This window comes from Falco punctatus (genome assembly GCF_963210335.1).
Source record: "Falco punctatus genome assembly, chromosome: 1".
Taxonomy (NCBI): domain Eukaryota; kingdom Metazoa; phylum Chordata; class Aves; order Falconiformes; family Falconidae; genus Falco; species Falco punctatus.
Genome location: NC_137580.1, coordinates 24,604,007 through 24,624,001, shown reverse-complemented (window position 1 = coordinate 24,624,001; position 19,995 = coordinate 24,604,007). Strand labels below are relative to the sequence as shown.

General features: G+C 43.6%; 1 protein-coding gene across 2 annotated transcripts in view; it reads left to right on the top strand.

Annotated features, from left to right (window-relative positions):
* Positions 1-19,995, top strand: part of ADAMTS3 (ADAM metallopeptidase with thrombospondin type 1 motif 3) — a 138,432-nt gene that overhangs the window by 81,849 nt on the left and 36,588 nt on the right. For both annotated transcript variants that reach the window (XM_080408303.1, XM_080408302.1), the window contains one exon: positions 18,401-18,600. In XM_080408303.1, coding sequence (XP_080264429.1) covers positions 18,401-18,600 — 200 coding nt within the window. The remainder of the gene's footprint in view (positions 1-18,400; positions 18,601-19,995) is intronic.

Below are 19,995 nucleotides of genomic sequence, written 5' to 3'. Positions count from 1 at the left end.
TGCCAACTGCTTCGAGACCAGTGGGAGGCCTACAGTAGCAGTGGTAGTTGGTCCTGACACAGCTACCCTGATCTTCTCTTGATGTGTTCTCAGGTTAGCTTGGAAATCTTACTAGAAAGCTCAACATTTCAGAGTTGAAATAAAACAGAATAAATGTCATTTTGACTAAGACAGGAGGGAAGTTGTAAGCCACCTTTATAGACAGTAATCATAAACATCCTTGGTCAATAGTGTTCCTTACATCAAATTCACTAACAAAGCTAAATACTGAGAAATACTCATTTGTTTGGATCTGAGGAACTCTTTCCACCGTTAGGGAGGTGGTAGCCAAAAACTAACCTGCAAAGATGTCTGTAAACAAAAGATGGCCACCAAGGAAGGTAGTAGCTAATTGCTGACAGTGTTGAGTGCCACATCTTAAAAACTCATTTGCCTTTTCGGTTATAGAAGAATAACAACAGGTGGTGAACAGGTCAGCGGAACCTTACTTCACTAAAATGTGTTTTAAGAGAGTCATTTGTGGCATGCTTCCGCCCAGGAATGGGAAAGCAGATGATGTGGTCAATTTTAAATGTTAAATGATCCTAGGGATATTTCTGGAGGTAGAAAATACAAGCTTTAATCTAAGTTCTGTGGTATTAAATGTGTTTATATATGCAGAGACTTGTGAAGTATGAATGCATTTCTTTTTCTTTGAGCTGTATTTTTTTGCTGCAGTTATCCATGTTTTTATGGATAGTTTGTGGGGACTGGTCCTCTACTCTCCACCTCCCCAAGCCCCCTGCTTTGATATAAAGATTAACCGTGGCCAGAAGCCAACTGTGTGGTTGGTGTGCTGCTGCTTCTAGTGACGTGTAAACTTCCAGGCTAGCTTATGGATGTGTCCTGCTAACGTACCTGGTGTTGGGATTTGAGATGAGGAAATAGTCTTCTTCTAAGGTACATGATAGTTACAACAGAGCAGCTGTGGGTGCCCCATCCCTGGCAGTGCTCAAGGCCAGGCTGGACGGGGCTGGGAGCAGCCTGGGCTGGTGGGAGGTGTCCCTGCCCATGGCAGAGGGTGGGAACTAGGGGTCTTCAAGGTCCCTTCCAGCCCAAACTGTTCTGTGGTTCTGTGACTTCTAGTCCTTATCTGAAGCTCTTTGGGAAGAGCTCTCTGTTCCTTGGTGCCCAATGGTGCGTACACATGTTGTTTCTTGGGACTTATGGTCACCTGAGGCTGCAGAGAATGACCACAGTGTTCCTGGCAGTCTCCTCCAACCCTCTCTTCCCTAATAGGTATCTTTTCTCTTTCTGTACTTTCAAACAGCTGACACAAGCTGGATCAGATGCCTAGGAGTGATGAATCCAAACCAGGGCTGAAATAATTTTGAGACTTTATTATAACAACTTACTTAATGAGCACTGGGGGGCTACTTCTCCATTAAAGTAACTTCCTCGAGCACTGAAAATCCGTAATATTGGTCTGCTACTGAAAATACCTGTTTAAAGAGTTTAGGCCTGGAACTCATCTGAGGCCTTTAGGAATCTTGGGGAAGCTGCCCAAAAATGCAGATGACTGAAGCCACCCAGCATTATTCCAGACAGTTCCGAGTTAGCAAATAAATTATGAATGCAACCTATGTTTTCAAAATGTGGTGGACTTTAAAGGTAACCCTTTTGTAATGCATTATTCAAATTATGAATCCAAGGACTCTTTAAGTGCGCTCCTTTGTGAAATAAAAATTATTTTGAGATTGATTTAATGATATGTGAAGGCATGAGTACTTTTAGGGTTGTTAATGCAGAGCTCTTTGATGTTCCTGGGAGAGTGTCTGACTCTGAAAGTTGTGCACTCTGTGCTCTTACTAGCTGGTAACTTTGGAAGTAAAAGGCTGGCCAGTCTGAGCTGTAAGAGAGTCCTCACATACCCAAACATGTGCTTAGTTCCAGCAGACCAGGTATCCAGGTATGCATTTCAGGAGTGGACCAGTCTGGAAATTGCTGCTTTTTTCTCGTCTGCAAGCTGAATACCAGAGCCTCTAAAGATGTGTTTTCCATGCTTCTAGACATTGATACAGCTGACGATTTTGCTAAATGTGACTTTTTTCTTTGTAATCTTTTGTCTTTTATGAACAGCTGTGTTTAAAGGGTTCACTTTGTGACTGATTTTAGCATTATGTATAAATGCACAATTCTGGTTGTGGACTTGTTTGGACTGTACACGTAGTACATGAAGCCATGTTGTCTGCTGCAATTATGACATGAAATGTCATGATAATACACTGATACTTAATTGAAGAACTTTGTCTAAAATAAGAAAGGAATGGATTTGCTTGCTTTATGTGTGTTTGTGACCCACAAACTTCTGCTGTGTATCATGTATTAGCATGTAATCGCCAGTGTAAGTTATCAGCCAGGTCTCTTAAAAAGCCAGACCCAAATGCCCAAGCCTTCATATATACAATTAAGTTACAGCCCTTACCTTATAGGTGTTCTTGTGGGATTAAAGTGCAAAAGCTTCAGCTGGCACTGACCAGGGAATAAATGCAACTCACTCCACTAATCTGGAGGGGAAAAAAAAGAAAAAGACATACTTCTTACTTATCAGTTTATTAGCAGTATCCCAAACTATGGTAAAAAGCCTCAGACTGTGCAAAAATCATTTGTCTTTGCAGCCCCATCTTGCCTACCTCCACTTTCAACCCTAGTTCTCGAGTCATTTGTGCAGCCTAAATACGCCAGCTCCCAGCTGTGCTGGGTAACACTAGCAGCCTGCCTGCCTGCCATCGGCCAGTATGCCCTGGATGTCAAGTCAAGGCCATACTTCAGCAGCAAAGCATACTGAGAAAATACACACACACACACAAATATATATATATATTTTATTTTTTTTTTACTTCCACTACCTCATTCTCTGATGAAGGAAACAAAAATGAACTGTTTCCTCTCCTGAGAGTAATTCCTGTGGGGTTTGCTGATGGGTAATGTTGTTCTTTAGTCAGAGCTTCCTTTTTTGAAAGCAGGAGTTTGTTGGGAAGCTGTTAAACAGAGTAGTTACTTTCCTGGAAGGCAGCTGGAAGGCTCCTGCTTTCACTGCAGGAAGAAGGGAGAGCCTTTCTCCATAAGCAGGCTGTTCCATAGTTTCTGTGCCCAGACACCATAGCAGTACTTCACTTTCAGGTGATGAATACGTGCAAGCGGAATAAAACACCTCCTGTGTAGATCTGAGATAATTAAAATTTATTGTTAGTCTACTTGATGTTTTAACAGCCTGATCAAGGTATAGTACAGTAGCAATACTACTAACACATATAACTCATATTATCTAATTATTTTAAACATGCAACTTGAACTGATGGGGGGAACTTGCAAATACCTGCCCCTTCTCTTGCTGTTGCGGCAGCTGGCCTGAGCTCCTCACCTGCTGACAGTGGAGCTCTTTCCTTGTTGGTCTAGGGTCCTTTCTGTGTTATTAATACAGGTTGTCAAGCAGGGTGTTCCTAACTCTTCTTTCTTACAGGTCTGCAGGCAGCGTTATGTCGTGATCACTTGGTTTTGTTAGTTGTTTTTTTCTATATATAGCACAACTCCTTGTGGTAGTACTACACAAAAGGAAGCTACCCTAAGGCAAGGTATGCGTTAACCATCAGGCTGTTGGCGAACTTGGCTGTTTCGGCTAGACAAGCCAGGCGGTGCCGTGGGCAGTGCCTTGTTACAGCTAAAACCAAGCTAAAAATAATGTCGAGAGCAGATGAGCCAGGGCAAGGCCGGACAAGTCCCGAGGCTGGTGTTAAGCTAACACAGAGCTGTGATCTGGTATTAGCGGTAGCAAGGCGAGGTGTCAATGTGAACCTTAGGCCATGGGGTTATACAGAAAGTAGGCTGTGAATTGTCACTCTCTATTACTTCTCCCCCTTGCTATAGTAGTGGATGTGGAGAGCATCCTTTGGGTACTTGTAAGCTTCTGATTATCAAAGTAGAAGCCAACAGTCCTCGAGAAAAGAGCAGCAGCATCTTCAGAATGAGCTCGGTTTGATCCTGAGACGTACTTATCATCTTTTGGCAGTCATCTGCTAAACCTGGGGTATCTGAGATGGCTTGTGTTTTAAATCTCACTGCACCTGTGGCTCTTCCTGTGAGCCCATTGGAGAACCTGACACATGCCTTGTGTGAGCCTTTGTAGTATTTATTTCTTACAGCAGAGTGGTGACAGCTGGTTTTACTTAGAGTTGTAAAACCTATCGAAGGAGTTTCCAGCATGTGTAAATACCAAACCAGTTTATATCACGTCAGGACTATGGAAGGAAGGTCTTTAAAGAAGTGGTCTCATAGGCATTTTTTGGTGTAGATCTGGCACGTGCTGTGGGCTTCATTCTTTTCTAAAAACAACTCTTGTCTTTTAATGTTGGTATGCCTTGGACATATGCCTCCTGCTTGCTTTACATTAACCAGACTTGCTCTGGCTCTGGAAGTTAAAGGCTATATAGATTTATGCGGTAACTTTGATACCCAGTTACTTACAATAGCACTGTGCCAGCTAACACCCCTCAGCCAGGCATGTTTTCTAGCTGCTTCTTATCTTAGCAGGATTGCATGTGTTAGAACCTCATGGCGACATTTCCACTTCTAGCAACCTTTCTTTCTTGCTTCTAAGACTTAGAGCATGGCAGGTTTGTAAAATCCAAAAGCGCTTTCCCCAGGAATCAGCTGGGTGCAGAACCGTTGCAATGGGAGCTCACTGTCCTGTTAGTGCCTCAAGTATGAGCTTGCGCCAGCAGACTCCCATTCTCCAGCAGTGAAAACTCTGGAACTGGCCGGAGTTCTTCTTTTGCTTTCTGTATTACCAGTTTCTGGTCATAGGATGGAAAAAGAACAGTTAATAGTTGGCCCAAATTCAGACATATTTAATTATAGTTTCCTTAATGGCGTTTTAAGTTCTGGCTTTGTTTTGTGTGTGTTTGCTGCCAGGTAAGGATAACCCACAGTTCTAGAAAACGCTCCTGCCAGGTGGGAAGTGATGACAAGAAAATTATGGGGTAAAATTCTAGCCATTTCTATTGGAAAAGTTTATCCCACGTTGGCTTTGTAGATGTCCACATATATACAGAATTATGCCTTTGGTGGTTCTACGTGGCTTCCTAAGTGCGCTGCTGGCATCAATCCATCATGATCGAGTGCTAAGAAGTGTTTTTGCTGATGATGCGTGGAAGGGAAGAGTCCTTTCCATTACATCAGAGCAACGCTGGCTCCACAGAGCCAGCAAGGAATATAGTGCAGGAAATCTTCCATCCCTCCCAGAATTACTCTGCAGCTGGAATTGCTAAGGTACCAGAGAAGCAAATATTTTATGGAAGCAGTTAGCACTTCTAAATATTTTCTTTTCTCTTTTAATTCCAACAACAAAGTAAGATAATGTTTGTGTTTGTGGCCCACTGAGTTCCTGCATTTAATGAGTAATCCTGCAACCCAGAGATTCAGACCTTCCTCTAATCCCTGTTTGTCTGCAATCCTACCAGTCACTGTCACCCTAAGGGTCCCACTGAAGAGAGCATAAACAGGACTGATGCTCCCAGCTGTAATTTGCTTAATCTTCTCAGGAGGGTGAAAGATTCCCAGACTGCATATGAAATCACAAGAATTGTTTTCTTCCTCTTTTCTTAATTTCTCAGTGCGGTTAAGCTACTGTGAAAGTGGAGCTGTGTCTGAACCTAATCACTACTATTTTTATTTCACAGAATATTTCAGCAGGTCAGAGTCAGTATTACCTTGCACATGCAGGCAGTCCTGCTTCAGGCTGGGAGGTCCTTCTTCTGTTTTGGTGGTTTCTTCCTCCCAGGCTTCCCCTAAGCTCTCTTTGGTGCAGTACCACAACTCTAACAGCAAGTCACTCATCAGATGACCGACCACTGTTGGTCACTTTTGCCGCTTCCTCCTTAGCCCATCTCTAATGGCAAGCACCCTCTAAATAATCCATACCAACCTGGAAGGAATCTCATAGATGACTGATGAAGAACAGAAATGCTGAGGGGGAGATGGGAGGGTATTTCTCCAAAAATCTTCATTCTATGTCTGATGTCATATCCCTGATCCTCAAGGGAGACCTTCAAAAAACAGATGAGCCTGGAAAATAAAAGTTCATAATCTTATTAGATAAAAAAACTCAGGCACTCAATGGATACTGGTTCAGTACTCCTCCCCAGTCCTCGGTGTCCTAAAGCTCTAGAATTGCTTACCCCACACCATTTCCGTTGGGAAATGCTCTGGCATCTTTGTCCCCTGCTAATGCCTCCTCTGCTTCGCAGCTATCCTTTCCATTCCATGTCACACAACCTAAACACTCAGTATCTAATCAAACTTGGAACAGTTGTTTCCAGCACATGCTTCTCTTGAAGGTTTGTTGCTTCTGTTTCAAGAGGACAGCTTGGGTGCTTACAAGGTTGTCGGTGTTTTCCAGTTCTGCTACTGGCTTTACAAGACATGACACCTACTGACAAGCCTTGCCTTGCCACGTCCTTTGACTCTCGCAGGCACAGCAGCACTTCCATCTGCAACGCGGTGTATACCATACAGCAGAAAGGACACCAGGTGCACGTTCATGGCTTTAATTTTGCTTTCCCATGCCTTCATTGTTTGGCATCTCCTGGGCAGCTTTATTCGTGTTGAGTTTTTCTTCTTAAGGCTTTAACTCCTGAATACCTTAAATTAATATTTTAAACACTGCATTATTTAGTCTGTAAAGCAATGCCTATGTTTGTTTAGGTTTTCGGTATTTTCGGACTACTATGTGCTGTATGACAAGCTGCTTTTTTGGCCTTTCCGCAGCCCCTTTTGCTACCCTCAAACTTTCTGTAAACATATTTACACTGCCCCTTGGCTCAGTTAGGTTTTAATATGCAGTTAAGTTAATATTCTTTTTGAGATGTGTTTTTTACACCTCAAAATGAAATACATTCTCTATTGAATCTAAAACTGTTTACAAACTACAATGTATGTTCAAGGGATGGAAGCACTTCTCTTTAAAGTTCTGTATGTTTGCTACTGTTGCAGCGTAGGTTTGGGTAGGTGAGGATGTGACCTGTCTCCTCCTCTCTGTGATAGACAGCAGCCACCTAGTTTCTTTCAGAAGCAGCCCTGGGAAGAGGAGGAGTGTTCTGACAGCTCCTGATCGGGGCTGCATCGCGAGCTGAGCCTGCACCAGTGGGAAACATTATCCACCACACTTCATTTAGATGAGAACCCAAGAGAAAAAAATAGGAGCAAATGCAGGACAGCTTGCTCAAATGCTACTCCTAGTGTCATTTGCTTCAGCAGGAGCTGTTTAGTTTTCCTTGGGTTTTCATTTCGCTTTTGCAGTTAATGTAATTTCTGTTAAAAAGTAACCAAAAAGCTGGAAGAATTATACGCCTAAAGAGCCAGGACTGTATTTGCCATGGGGCCGCAGTTCTCACATGGGAGGCATGGCTTCTAAACTGTTTTTCTCTGCCTAGTTATGCCAGTGAAAAAAATTGGGCATTGTGAACTTACAGTTCTGGTTTCTGTGTGAAATCTGATTTTTGTGCGTACATCTTCAGGTGTATTGCTGTGGACAGTTGCACGTAGAGCATTTCAGACCGTTTTGTTTTTAATAGGAAAGGTTTGCATCTTGGTGGTCCCAGTTTTCCTCACTGTCCGCTCACTGCTGTATGTTGCGGTGCCTCTGTCATTCACAGTGACGAAGAAAAACCTGGGTGCTTTTCTAAGACTTTTCAACACTTGTCCCTTTTCCACCCACATTTGACATGGTGCTGAGAGCAGCTCCATAAAGTAGGCAACACTGAAATCTCACCCATGTTTCTTCTTAGCCGTGAGGATCCTAGCAATCACTAACACTTCATTCCAGCAGGACTTTCAAAAGCAAGCTAAATGCCCAGCTCCCACTCTAAGTTGTTTTAGACCCTTTTGAAACCCTGCCTGGATGGTATGGGTCAGAGCTGGCTGGCTGTGGGACCACTTTCTCACTGGTTTTGTTGGGAAGCAGGCAGAGCAGCCCAACTGGCTTCTCAGGTCGTTTTCTGGTAGCTCAGTTTTCTATTACACTTTTCAGTCTTTTGCCAACAGAATTACAGTGGTCTTCCAAGAAGAGGAAGAACGATGTAGTTTGTTTTGGAGTTTTTGGGGGTTGGTTTCTATTAGCGCACAAGTGTTTTTTCTGCCTCCCTTGAGGGAAATGGTAAATCCAATTCTCTCCTCCAACTAACTGCACTATGTTTCTGCAGAAGAAATGACTTGCTTTGTGTTATCAACATTTCATCGATGATATTTATTTATTGTGAAATATCCCAGAGGGATGCCCTGTAGGGTGCCCACCAGCTTCTGGAAGCACTTAGCAGACAGAGCCGTTAACGTACAGTGAAGCCACATTATTTTTATGGCTGACTGGCTTGGTTAGGGTTGCTTCAGATATAAACTTGTCCTTTTGTTTAGCCCCAAAAAAGAAGCAAGCAGAAGTTTTGGTGACAGTTAAGCAAAGAGTAACAACAAACCTATGTATGCATTCCATCAAAGATGACAACAATATGAAGGAACTGAATTGTGGAGTCAGGATTGCAAGTCCCAGTGTAGGTGTTTTGCATGGGAAGGGGAGATTTAGGGCAGTGACGCTTAAGTAAAAGATTGATTGTTCTCATGCCACAAAGACTGTTGTGGTGCTGCTCGAAATTCATTGTGATGCTTCTGGAGTAAAAGGCAATTTCAGGCAATTCTTCAAGAAAAGGTAAAGCAGAATGCTTAACTTAATAAGATTAATTTTTTTTAAGAACCTGATAAATCACAAATTTCAGCACATCCCAAAACCTGATGAGAACATCCTGTCGTAATATATTTCCACTTGATGACCCTGGGTGGTTTCTTCTGCAAGCACTGATCCCTTATAATTAGACAGCACCAGCAGCACCACAAAAATGTTGCATATACACAATTCCTGCAGAAATAAGTTAGAAGTCTGTTGGAACTGACTGGAGTCAGCATTTGACCCAAATGATTCATTTTTTCTTCCCTGGCTTTCCAAAAGGTGCACTTCAAAATAAACCTTAGTAGACAGAAAATCAGGGTCTCTCACAGCTTTATTGAAGTGCATATATTGACGGTTGTTATAATTAAGCAACCCGCCTTGTTTCTTGTACTATTTATTTTTGGTGAAAGCTCCACAGAAGCCAACAGGTATTTTTGTGTTCCTGATGAAATGCATGGGAGCCAGATGCTGAAACATCTGGTCATACGCCCCTGGGACCTTCTGGTTCCAAATCTCAAAGCCCAGATCTTTAGAAGGCATCACCATCTTAAATCATTCTTTTAAGGTAGCTAGTAAATAATAGACAGAACAGTCAGCAGAGCATGTTGTGGAACTGTTAAAAATCCACTGTAATACTTTAAACTCTTCTAAATCTGTCTCGGTTCCATGGGTGTATTTAAATGGTAGATAAGCTTTTGCATGATTTGATGATTTGATCTGCACTGAGCATAGATAAAATCAGATAAAATCTCAGTCTTTGGCTTTAACAGGCTCGAAGCTACAGAATAAATCTTACATGACAGCTTTTTTTATGTCTTGAGGACAGTTGTGTTTATGAGTGCTACACAGACCCCTGGGAAGAGCGGTAATAACATTAGATACAGGGGTTGCAGAGAAGCCCTCTCTGAAATGTTCAGCAAGAGAACAAGAGGCAACAGTCACAACTGGAACAGTGGGAATTAGAGTAGGTAATAGCAAAAAATGGTTCATTGCAAAGGTGATTCCCTGGATTGGCACCCAGAGAGGTGCTGGGACCTCCACCCACCAAGAGTTTCTAAGTGGCCAGGATGAGTCTCTGGGCAGCCTGATGTAGCTTTGAATGTGGCTTCCAGAGGGCCCTTCCAACCCCAGTGCTTCTATCCCTGGATCTCGTTCCAAGAGCGAGGTGGGAAAAGGTCATTTTCAGTTAGTTTCTTCAATTAGCAAGCCCTGTTTCTACCCTTATCCAGCCTTTTTGACCTGTCGGTCGGAGATGCTGATGGCCTTCCCTTGGAGTCAGCTGGAAGCTGTATGTGGCTGACTTCTCTGGGAAGGGTGTGAGATGTCCCCTCAGCTCTTTTCCAACAGTCAGGAACCACAGGTGCTGGCCGGCCGACCTACTAAATACCAAAATCAGCCTGATGCAGCAGTTACCTCTATGCAGTTAACTCCAGATGTGTTTTCTGTGGAGGATTCTGTGCAACAAAGAAAAATATCCTCAAAAGATGAATTCCTTGGGCTACATTCATCACTGTTTACTTCACAAACTTGCTTCGCTTTTAAAATCTAGTGCTTTGTGAAATGAGTAAGGCTGCCTTCAAGGGTTTTAGAATCATAGAACCACAGAATGATTGGGCTGGAAGAGACCTTGAAGACCCTCCAGTTCCCACCCCCTGCCACGGGCAGGGACCCCTCCCACCAGCCCAGGCTGCTCCCAGCCCCGTCCAGCCTGGCCTTGAGCACTGCCAGGGATGGGGCACCCACAGCTGCCCTGGGCAGCCTGGGCCAGCGCCTCGCTGCCCTCACAGTGAAGAATTTCTTTCCAATGTCTAATCTAAATCTACCCTCTTGTCGTTTAAAACCATTCCCTCTTGTCCTACCACTACAAGCCCTACCAAAAAGTCTCTCCCCATCTTTCCTATAAGCCCCCTTTAAGTATCGGAAGGTTTAAACATTATCTTCAGGGTGTAATAGAGCCGCTGGTACCATCAGCTGCCTTTCCTAAGCGAGTCATCCTTTTCTCCACACCCTTCTTGCATTTGATCACAAGAGGAGCTTACAGCTCATTTTTTGCACCCAGTAACTTTTCTCTTTGCTGTCCTGGATGCAGATGCACAGAAGTTCTGCAGAATAAAATAGCCTAAGCTGTGTAGCAGCCTGCAAGATCTGAGCTTTAAGACTGGGGGGAAAGGGCAGAGAAAAACAGAATGGCTGTCTCCACATTGGTAACACAGGTTTTGAGAGCTAAAGAAAATACAGAGCTTCAAGAAACTATGACTAGGAGAGAAAGCAATCATGGAAATTCATATTCATCCAGTGGTTAACAAGTAGAAAAATGTGCAACGGCTGCTTAGTGCAACTTTGGAAGTGACATTATGAGTTGGCCTAGTTTCCTTTCTTTGAGATTAGCATAATGGAATTTTTTAGCTGCTACAGAATACAGCTGTCCTTGGGGACATTTTATACATTAACACGCTCGTTAAGAAGGGAAGTACATTGATTTCAATTTGTCCCAAATCGATTTTTCATTATTTTCCTTTTGAGTTAGTGAAGTTGTGGAGCCTCCCTAGGCACTGTTGCCAGCTGTGTTTTCAGGAAAAGGCTATATTAGGCAGTTGTACGCTTGCTTCTCCTAAATTTGTCAGTGGGTCATAGTCTTTTGCCAGAAAGAAACTCTAGCTTATAGCTCCTGGGTGACCTCACGCCGCTCCTAGGGAGTCTGGCTGTGTGGCCCACGTGCCTGATGTGCGGCAGCGGGTCGGTGCGGGGGCGCAGCCATCGCTCTCCCAGCTGATGATCAGCTCATGCATCCAGGCTCACACACTGGCAGTTTTACCGCTGCACCTCGACGTACACTTCTCCAGCACCACCGCCACGTCTTCACCAGGCTCAGAAGAGCCTCCCTTTGCATGCTTGCAGCTCTGTGAGCTCTCCTTTCCATCTTGGCTCATGCTTCCTTTCTCTCCATGGATCTGATCTCGGTTGATCAATTTTCATGCTGATACTTAGTATCCCTCCTGAAATGCAATTCCTGCTCCATTCGCTCTTTTCCTCACACAATGCCTATTAAGGAATGTGTATGCAAGTACAACCCAATTCCTATTCAGAACCTTGCTATTAATACTAGGCACTAAACCTACGCTTCAACAGTGTAGGGCACTGTAACTCAAGACTCCCTGCTCACTGAATCACCCCGGCTCTACAGAGGCAGGAGTATGACCGCAGGAATGAGGTGAGCCAGGCTTCTCTCCAGAGAGCGGCCAGTGACTGGGAGCAGAGCATGACTCACATCTTGCTCTGCCACCACTTGGAGACATTCTCATTTGTCTGCACTAATGAATTTGAGCTGCTTGTCTGCTAGCTCAAACATCTGTGGAGGTGAGAGAAGTGCCTCCAAAAGAGACAGAGGAAAAGGCATAAACCTTAAGGCCACAAGTGCAGTGGCAGCTGCATTATGGATAGATTCAGGAGGCTTGGATGGACATGCATCTCTTGTCTGGGAGGCTGGTGTCCTCGAGAGGCATCACCTCGCTCCTCAGTGCATGGCGTGACTTTGAGTAAATGAGTACCTTGGCGATGGGCAGGTTTGTAGTTACACTGCACTAATCTCTGCCTTGTACTTAAAGATGTAAATCTGTATTCTCTTGTTTGCTGGGTTTTCTTAGGCCCAAGGGAAGCAGGCAGGGACTAAGCAAGGCACCAGGATGTAGCCACCTGATTCTGACTATAACCTCATTCCTGCTGCTGCAGAGCAGTTCCTGCTTCCCTTGCTTGCTGCAGCTGGCTGAGGTCTCTCAGAACTCTCCCATGCCAGCTCAGAGGAGTGAAGTGTCGCTGTGTCACGCTCAGCTCAGTCACACTGAGTGAAAGGTGGCCAAAAAAAGGATGTAACATCCAGATATATCCTGTTATTCCTTAAGCAAGTAAGCATGTGCGAGGAACATACATGTATAAGGAATGCTGCTGATACCAACAATGTTGTATCACAGAATTCAGCCCACGTATTTTACAGTATAAAATAAGATTGTAAGACTCTTCCATGTGAGAAATGCTTAGGGTTCTCTTTAGGTATGCAGAGGTTTGATTGACGATAGCATTCATGAGATTAGGCTTGGGCAGATCACAGCTTTATTTAGTAGTAGGGAAAGAGCTATAGTTTCATTCTTTTAAAGTCACACTCTAGGAAAGTTATATACTGCAACCCAGAATATCTTTTCTTTTTTAAAAAAATACAAGAAAGCATTTAGGCAGGGTACAGTCATGCCCACTTTTTGATGTAGGTGTTTGTGTTAAAAGTTCACTCTTTCTGAAAAAAAGGTTTGGAAGGGAGGGAGACTTTCTTGGTCTGCAAGGGGGTTATGGCTTTTAGAACACATCTGTAGAACATGTCTGGGTTCACAGAGAGGCTCTGTAGATATATTTGTGCTTGACAGAAACTTACCGTCTGACTCCAGCAGCATGGTTCCAAGTCTCTAGAGGTGGCACAAGGCGAGGTTAGCAGTCGTGGTTTTAACAAAATACAATGACAAAGCATGTGGGGGAGATTTCCTTCTGGTGTGTCTCTGTTCCACTACTTCATTTGCTACACGCACAAAACGCCTCCTGCCTTTTCTTGCCAGAGGAACCCCAGCTGGGCTGGATGAAGATGTCATGCTTTGCTCTCCTCATTTTTGCTAGATGATGCATGGTAGACAGGCTCTGATGTGTGCTGTGAAAAAAGAGAAAGAAGAAACCATACACACCTGCACATGTGCATACAATGCTGTATGTTTTGACTTCCTACCCAAATGTTTGCATAACCATTTCACTGGGTGAAAGAGCACGGACTAATCTTTTTCTGACAGGTAAGATCATGATGTAAAAGTTGCAGGTGACTAGCAAAATAAAAAAGGAAGAGATAATGAACCAGCTAATTCCAGAATGAGATTAGGAAGGATTAGTCTGTCTAGCACAAATCCACAAACAGACAGATTCATTTCCTCGGTGCCTAACAGAATATTGCCATTCAGTGAGGGCTGTGTCTCCTTACTGAGTTAGACAGTGCACTCAAAGCTGCCGGGTAGGCTTTGTAGATTAACTTGCAAAGAACCTTTGTCTTCAAATGATTAATTTAAATAATTCACTTTGCTAAACATTGCTGTGATCTCTTCCCACTCATAACAAGCGCATCGTTTCTCCAACTTTTGCTCATGGCTGAATTACTTGCCCTGTGCTCTAGAGAAGAGTTTTTCTAAGGGAAGGCTGGTTTCTCCGTTACCTGGTGCCAGCAGTGCCAGCATACAGGTAAGGGGGTGTCCAAAGGCATTCAGCTGGCAAATCTGCAGGACTGCCTACATGTAAATGTTCATCTCAATGCTGAAACCACCCCCGGATTTAAATATTTGCAGATTACGTGCTCCCTGCAGTGCTGATGCTCAGTAAAGTTATACCAGCTTCAAGCATCTCAGGTTTTCCTAAGCCCTGGATTAACACACAAAGATGATGATGCATTTTTATTTGAATGCAATTTTTCTTCTAGCCCATTACATGCAAGGCCTGTAATTTACAAAGGGAAAGGCACAGCACATGTGTTTCTTAACTATTGCCTAATGACCTCCAGAGTTTTAGCTGTGTTTTGTGTCGTGAGTTCCAATAGCATGTGGCACTACTGATAGTTAATGCCCATTTACTAGCGCTGCAGATGTCTGGCTATCCCTCATCAGACACGTGGAGACGTGTATGAGTTGACTGAAGAAAGCAATTTACATCTTTTGTATTGGCGAGAGGGAGGGTCGAAAGGGAAAGGATGGTTGCATTTGTTATTTATTGCAGTACAGAAAGTCTGTGAAAGTCTTGTCGAGCACAGCCAGCGGTCTCAGTCATGCATTAACCAAGATTTTGTGCAAGAACCATTTAGACTGAACTCTGCCCCACTGTCAAGAGTACCTGTAAGTACCTACTGAACACATTGAATGGAGAATGCTGATGCCTCTGCTGGTTGTAGCACTCATAATGCAGTACATGGCTCTCCGCTAAGATTTTTCCATATCTCTCCTGCTGCAGCATCCATAAATTTTTGAAAGAACTCCGGATTGTAGGCATTGTGGCGTTCTGAAAACTCACCCTGCCAAAGCTGTTAGCACAGAAAGCAGACACAACATGGTTTTCACTGCAATTTCACAGTAAACATAGGGGTTGGCTTTGTAATTAGTCTCATTTGGAGCAATGTGGTGCATAGACCAGATGCAAACGTGGGTCAGCCTTCTGTAGAGCAGATTAGATAAAATCTCCAACATGTTTGTGTCTACCTGCCTGGACGGTTCTGAATCGCACGTGTGTATTTATAAGAGTAATGACGCCATCTCCTGAACGGAACACATCCGAGGACACTTTCTGTGCCACTCAGAAAGGACGTCTGCCTGTCCCCCCTTCCCAATGCCTTGGCTGAAGCCAGTGAGCACAGAACAAACTTTTTAGAACTAGCCAAAATTAATGGTAATCAGTTATGGTAAATAACTTCAGGTTGTTTGAGGTATTTGGAACAGACTTGAATGCTATGAAAAGATTCATTGACTCTCTGAGCTCTTCTAAAATTTCCACCAGTGCCCTAGTACTTAGCCGAATCGTGAGCAATGGCACGAAGAAAGAGATTTAATGACTGGACTGTAGGAACATAGGCATCTTCTCACTTTGCGCTGCTGCTCTTGTGTGCCACGCCGTCATCCCTTTGCCCTGACGTTCTAGTAGGTGCTTGGCAATGGCTGCAAATTGCCACATTTGCCAACAGAGCTATCATTAGTACATATAATCTGGGTTTGAGTCCAATTGTTTGACTCCGAAGACTTAAGTGCCGGGTTATGGAAAGCAGGCAAACAAAAGAAGATACAAACCACTCATGTTACCCTGCATTTTTTGGACAGGGCACAGCAGTTCACAGTGGGTGCATTCAGGGAGAGGACCCCACTGCTTTGCTTCCCAGCAAGGCATGGGGAAAGACAATGCACAGAATGAAGCTTGCTAAGTAATTACTAGCTGATAAGTACCTCAGATCAGCCTTAAAGTCAACAGTTGTTTGTGACGTTAGTGTTTCTGTTAAGGAGTAACTTAAGTAGTGCCAAGAACAGCAGACATAAAATTTTTAAAAAGCTAGTTGGCACCAGGAGACCTGTAGCTAGAGTGGACACTGTTTAATAGCCTCAGAGGCCCTGGTACATTTGATGGAACACGCTGCATACCAGGCTGAGAAATGGTTCGGGTTTTACCACGGAGCCCAGGCTGGGAGAGGTTTGGGGTTTCTGTGGAAAGAGGTATGCAAGTTGCATTTCAGGAGGTGGGAGGCCCAATGCTTGAAAATGTTTCCAGTGCTATTTTTCTTTTTTTCAAATCTTGGCCAAAAATGGTCATTACATTTCTTCCTAGAGTGAGGTTATTTTTTCTTGCTTTGTTGGGATTGCACACTTCAAAAATATTCTGTGGGTGCATGCATGGAAAATACTGGCATATTGAGAATACCCTCTATGTGCAGAAAGTGGCTACGTATTAGAAAGGGGTAGAAAAAAAAGGAATCCTTTCTGCCTCACTCTGCCTGCTCGCATGCACACAAAAAAGAGATTCTCCTCTTTGTTTGAACCGCAAAACCACCTATTTAAGAAGGGAAGTGATGGCCAAACCAAAGGTGCTGCACAGCGCAGATAGTTGGTTCTTTCTGAAGTGATCTTAAGCTATTCCATTCATGCCGTGGGCGCAGTGGTACGATGACATGACTGGTATATTTCCGTTGGACAGTGCGCTCGGCAGCTTTGCCAGCTGCAGCAATTTTTAGAATTGGAGCTTGTCTATGAATTTCCCACTTGTGTGCTATCACAGGGTTTGCATTCTTGAGCGTGAGAGGGCTTGCGGTTGAATTGTAAAGCTGTTTGCAGACCTGGTCTCTCACCCACAGTGGCAGGCTAAGCTTCTGAAAACAACTGGGGACAACCTTGCCGTTTGATGTGGGGTTTGGGGAGAGTTATTTCTGTGTTGCTGCGAACCACTGATACTTAGAAGGGAGAGGCTTCCCAGCTAGTTCAGCCACTAGTTGAATCTGCTCAAGACGAATTACACCGTGGCCATCCAGTGCATTGGCCCTGATCCTGCTGTCCTTCCACAAGGAGAATTTGTGGAAAGTGTGGAAAATCTAGTTTACTTCGAGTCTTGCCTGAAAACATGTGAAGGGCCAGTTTATGTACCTGCGACCTTGGCTTTCATCAGCTCCAGTCCAGAGAAAAGGGCTTGAAAGCTGTGTCACTGTTTGCGGAAATGCCCCATTACAATGAGAGTCAACACGAGTGGAAGGCAGGACCACCCTTCCCTTTCATAGAATCATAGAGTCATTTAGGTTGGAAAAGACCTTTAGGACCATCGAGTCCAACCATTAACCCAGCACTGCCAAGTCCATCACTAAATCATGTCCCTAAGCACTGCATCTATACATTTTTTAAACACCTCCAGGGGACCCAGGGGATTCCACGACCTCACTGGGCAGCCTGTTCCAATCCTCATCCACCCCTTTGGTGAAAGGGTGGTTATTTACTACCCTTTCTATCCATTAGATGCTGGTTGCTTTAGTTGGGTTCATAGGGCAGGAAGATCGCTGTGGATTTGTGGGCTGTATCATCTCTTTCTTCTAAATGAAGGAATGAGGGAATGGGGATGGATGCTCCTTGACCGTTACGGAGCCAGAGACACAAGAACAGCCCAGTTCCTAGCAATGTCTGCAGTACATAGCTAGTTGTTTGCACCTTAAGATGTTCCAAACTGGTCTCTTTACTGTTGTTTATTGCTTAGAGCCTGTTGGTGTGCTGGCTTAAATTTAGGAAGAACTAAGTAGCCTACAGCTGTCTTTTTTCCTGTCAAAAATCCATGATAATGTTTTGCATTACTGTCCTAAGTGGAAGAAACAGCTTTTGAGTTATTGCAGGTACAAGGTATTGAATGCATCCCCTTAAAAAATGAGAGGATGCGTTCAATAGCATAAACATTTTTTAAAAAATTAAATTCATAATGGTTCACCTGAACTCTGCCCCTTGACCCACGTTTTCAAGGGACTCTTCAAGTATTCTGTGATATTCACAGGAGAGGCTATTTCAGTGCCTGCTTTTTAAACAAAGACTTACAAAACTAGTAAGTCAGTCAGAAACTCTAGATTAGCTGTTCCAGTGATGGGGTATGACAGCAAAACACACAACACCGCTATCTGAGATCTTTTCAACATGAGCTGGGGCTGACCACATTACTTCTGAGCACTAAAGCCCCTCAAGTTCAGCATTGTGCAGCATCCCCAGTGAATACTGAGGCATCCCGTGTCTGTGGCACTCTGTAACGTGTGCCTGATGTGGTGCAAAAAAAGGAGGGAGGAAATTCTGCATTAGGAGGTCAGGTGTTTGCCCTAAGCCTCCTGCAGTATTTGGCCTAAAATTTTATGCTTGAAATAACTACCATGTGATAAACTGTAGAACCATATGGTTGAATGAATTTTGTCATCAGGTGCCTGGTGATTTCCCCCACCCCTATGCCACTAGAATAATCTCTTCAGGGTTTCTGATTTATTTTATCCAAAGAAGCGGTGACTCTGCAGGTAAGGATGTTGTGCAGGAGGATGTTTCTGAAGTGGAATTGGAGCAAATGTTGATGTCTTCCTATTTCTTGTAGGGTCTCTTCTTGGTGGCCTCGGAGAGCTGAGCTCCCTGAACAGCAGCGTAGAGCAGCATCTGAATGAAACCCTGAGGCGACGCAGGCATGCGGGAGACGACGACTACAACATCGAGGTGCTGCTAGGTGTGGATGACTCTGTTGTCCGATTCCATGGCAAAGAACATGTTCAAAACTACCTCCTCACCCTCATGAACATAGTGAGTATCTTCCATAGTGCTGCACCGGTTGGTTTATAATGTGAATGGCTTTTGCAAACTCTAGTAGGAGCATCTAAGAGACCACATTTGATAAAAATATAAATGTGATTGGTTTGTCTGCTAGTGGATATGGTTCTTTCTTTTCAATATGTTCCTTTAATTGGTCCTTTTCACGGTAGTTTTCTAGGGCATGTTCTAGAGTATTCCAAGAATTTGGAAATAGTTGACAGTGGGGAGAAAATGTGAACTTGATACATTTCTAGTAATTCCTTTCTCCTCCTGCAACACAGTTCTGAAGGAAACCTAGTAATAGAATAAACATGCAGAGCAAAAAAGTGTTCTAGACACCTAATGGCTCTTTGAAAGAAAGCAAACCTTCTAATGATGTCTGTTCCTTAGCTTGTGTGGCAATATCCATATTTACATGGAAACTCCAAAGGAATGGAGACTTACAGAACGCTTTATCATAGTGTGTCTTATTTTTTGTCTATGTATACATTTCTGGTTGTAAAATCAATGGCAAAATACTATATGTAAAGCTATGGTCTGGAACTAGGCTGTCAGGTTGTGTGGAAATGCACATTACAGAAGAGCACAGTTCACACTGTGCATTAAAAGTCATGTACTACACCAGCACTGAACGCGGGAATTGCTCAAGCTTAAATGTTTTCTGGTTTTTCTATCTTAGAAGAACTCTAAAAGAAATACATGAAGGACATGTAAAGGAGATGTATAATAATCCCTTGCATTGTGTGGACTTTTCTTAATGCCTTTAAGTGTCAGACCCATATGGACACATCTTAGAAGCTGTGGGGATCATAAGGTTTTCCAGGAAAGAAAAACAATATCCTAAGGACAGATTGTAAGGGAACAGGCTTACAGTTAGTAACAGTTTGATGAATGTGAAAATGATTCGTGTGTTTTTTACACTCACATTTTTATTCCTGAAATAATTTAAAAATTATTCCTTAGGCTTAGAAATCATCTTTGTAACATTTCTTTGTTCTGCGTCATGTCAGCCACCATCATTCCTGACTGAGAGAATTCAATCCTTCCACTATTGTGAAGTATCAGAACCACCTTCTCCCCTTCATCCCCAAACCACCGTTTCAGCTCCCCCTTGTATGCAGCATTCCCCTTGAGGAGGGACAGCCGATGCGAATAGCACACACAGTGGATTTGGCCTTCAGTCCTTGGTTTATGGTTAGTTCGTATGCTTGTGACGATAATTTTTTTCTTAGCATTTTCTGCTCTTAATGCTCATTCAGAATTATTGAGACATTACTTCTTTCCCATGCACTCTGCCTTTAGTCCAAGCTTTGATCCACGTGGCTTGTATCGCAATGTGTCCTGCACCAAATCCTTTTTTTTTTCCCACACACAGCTCCTGTTTAG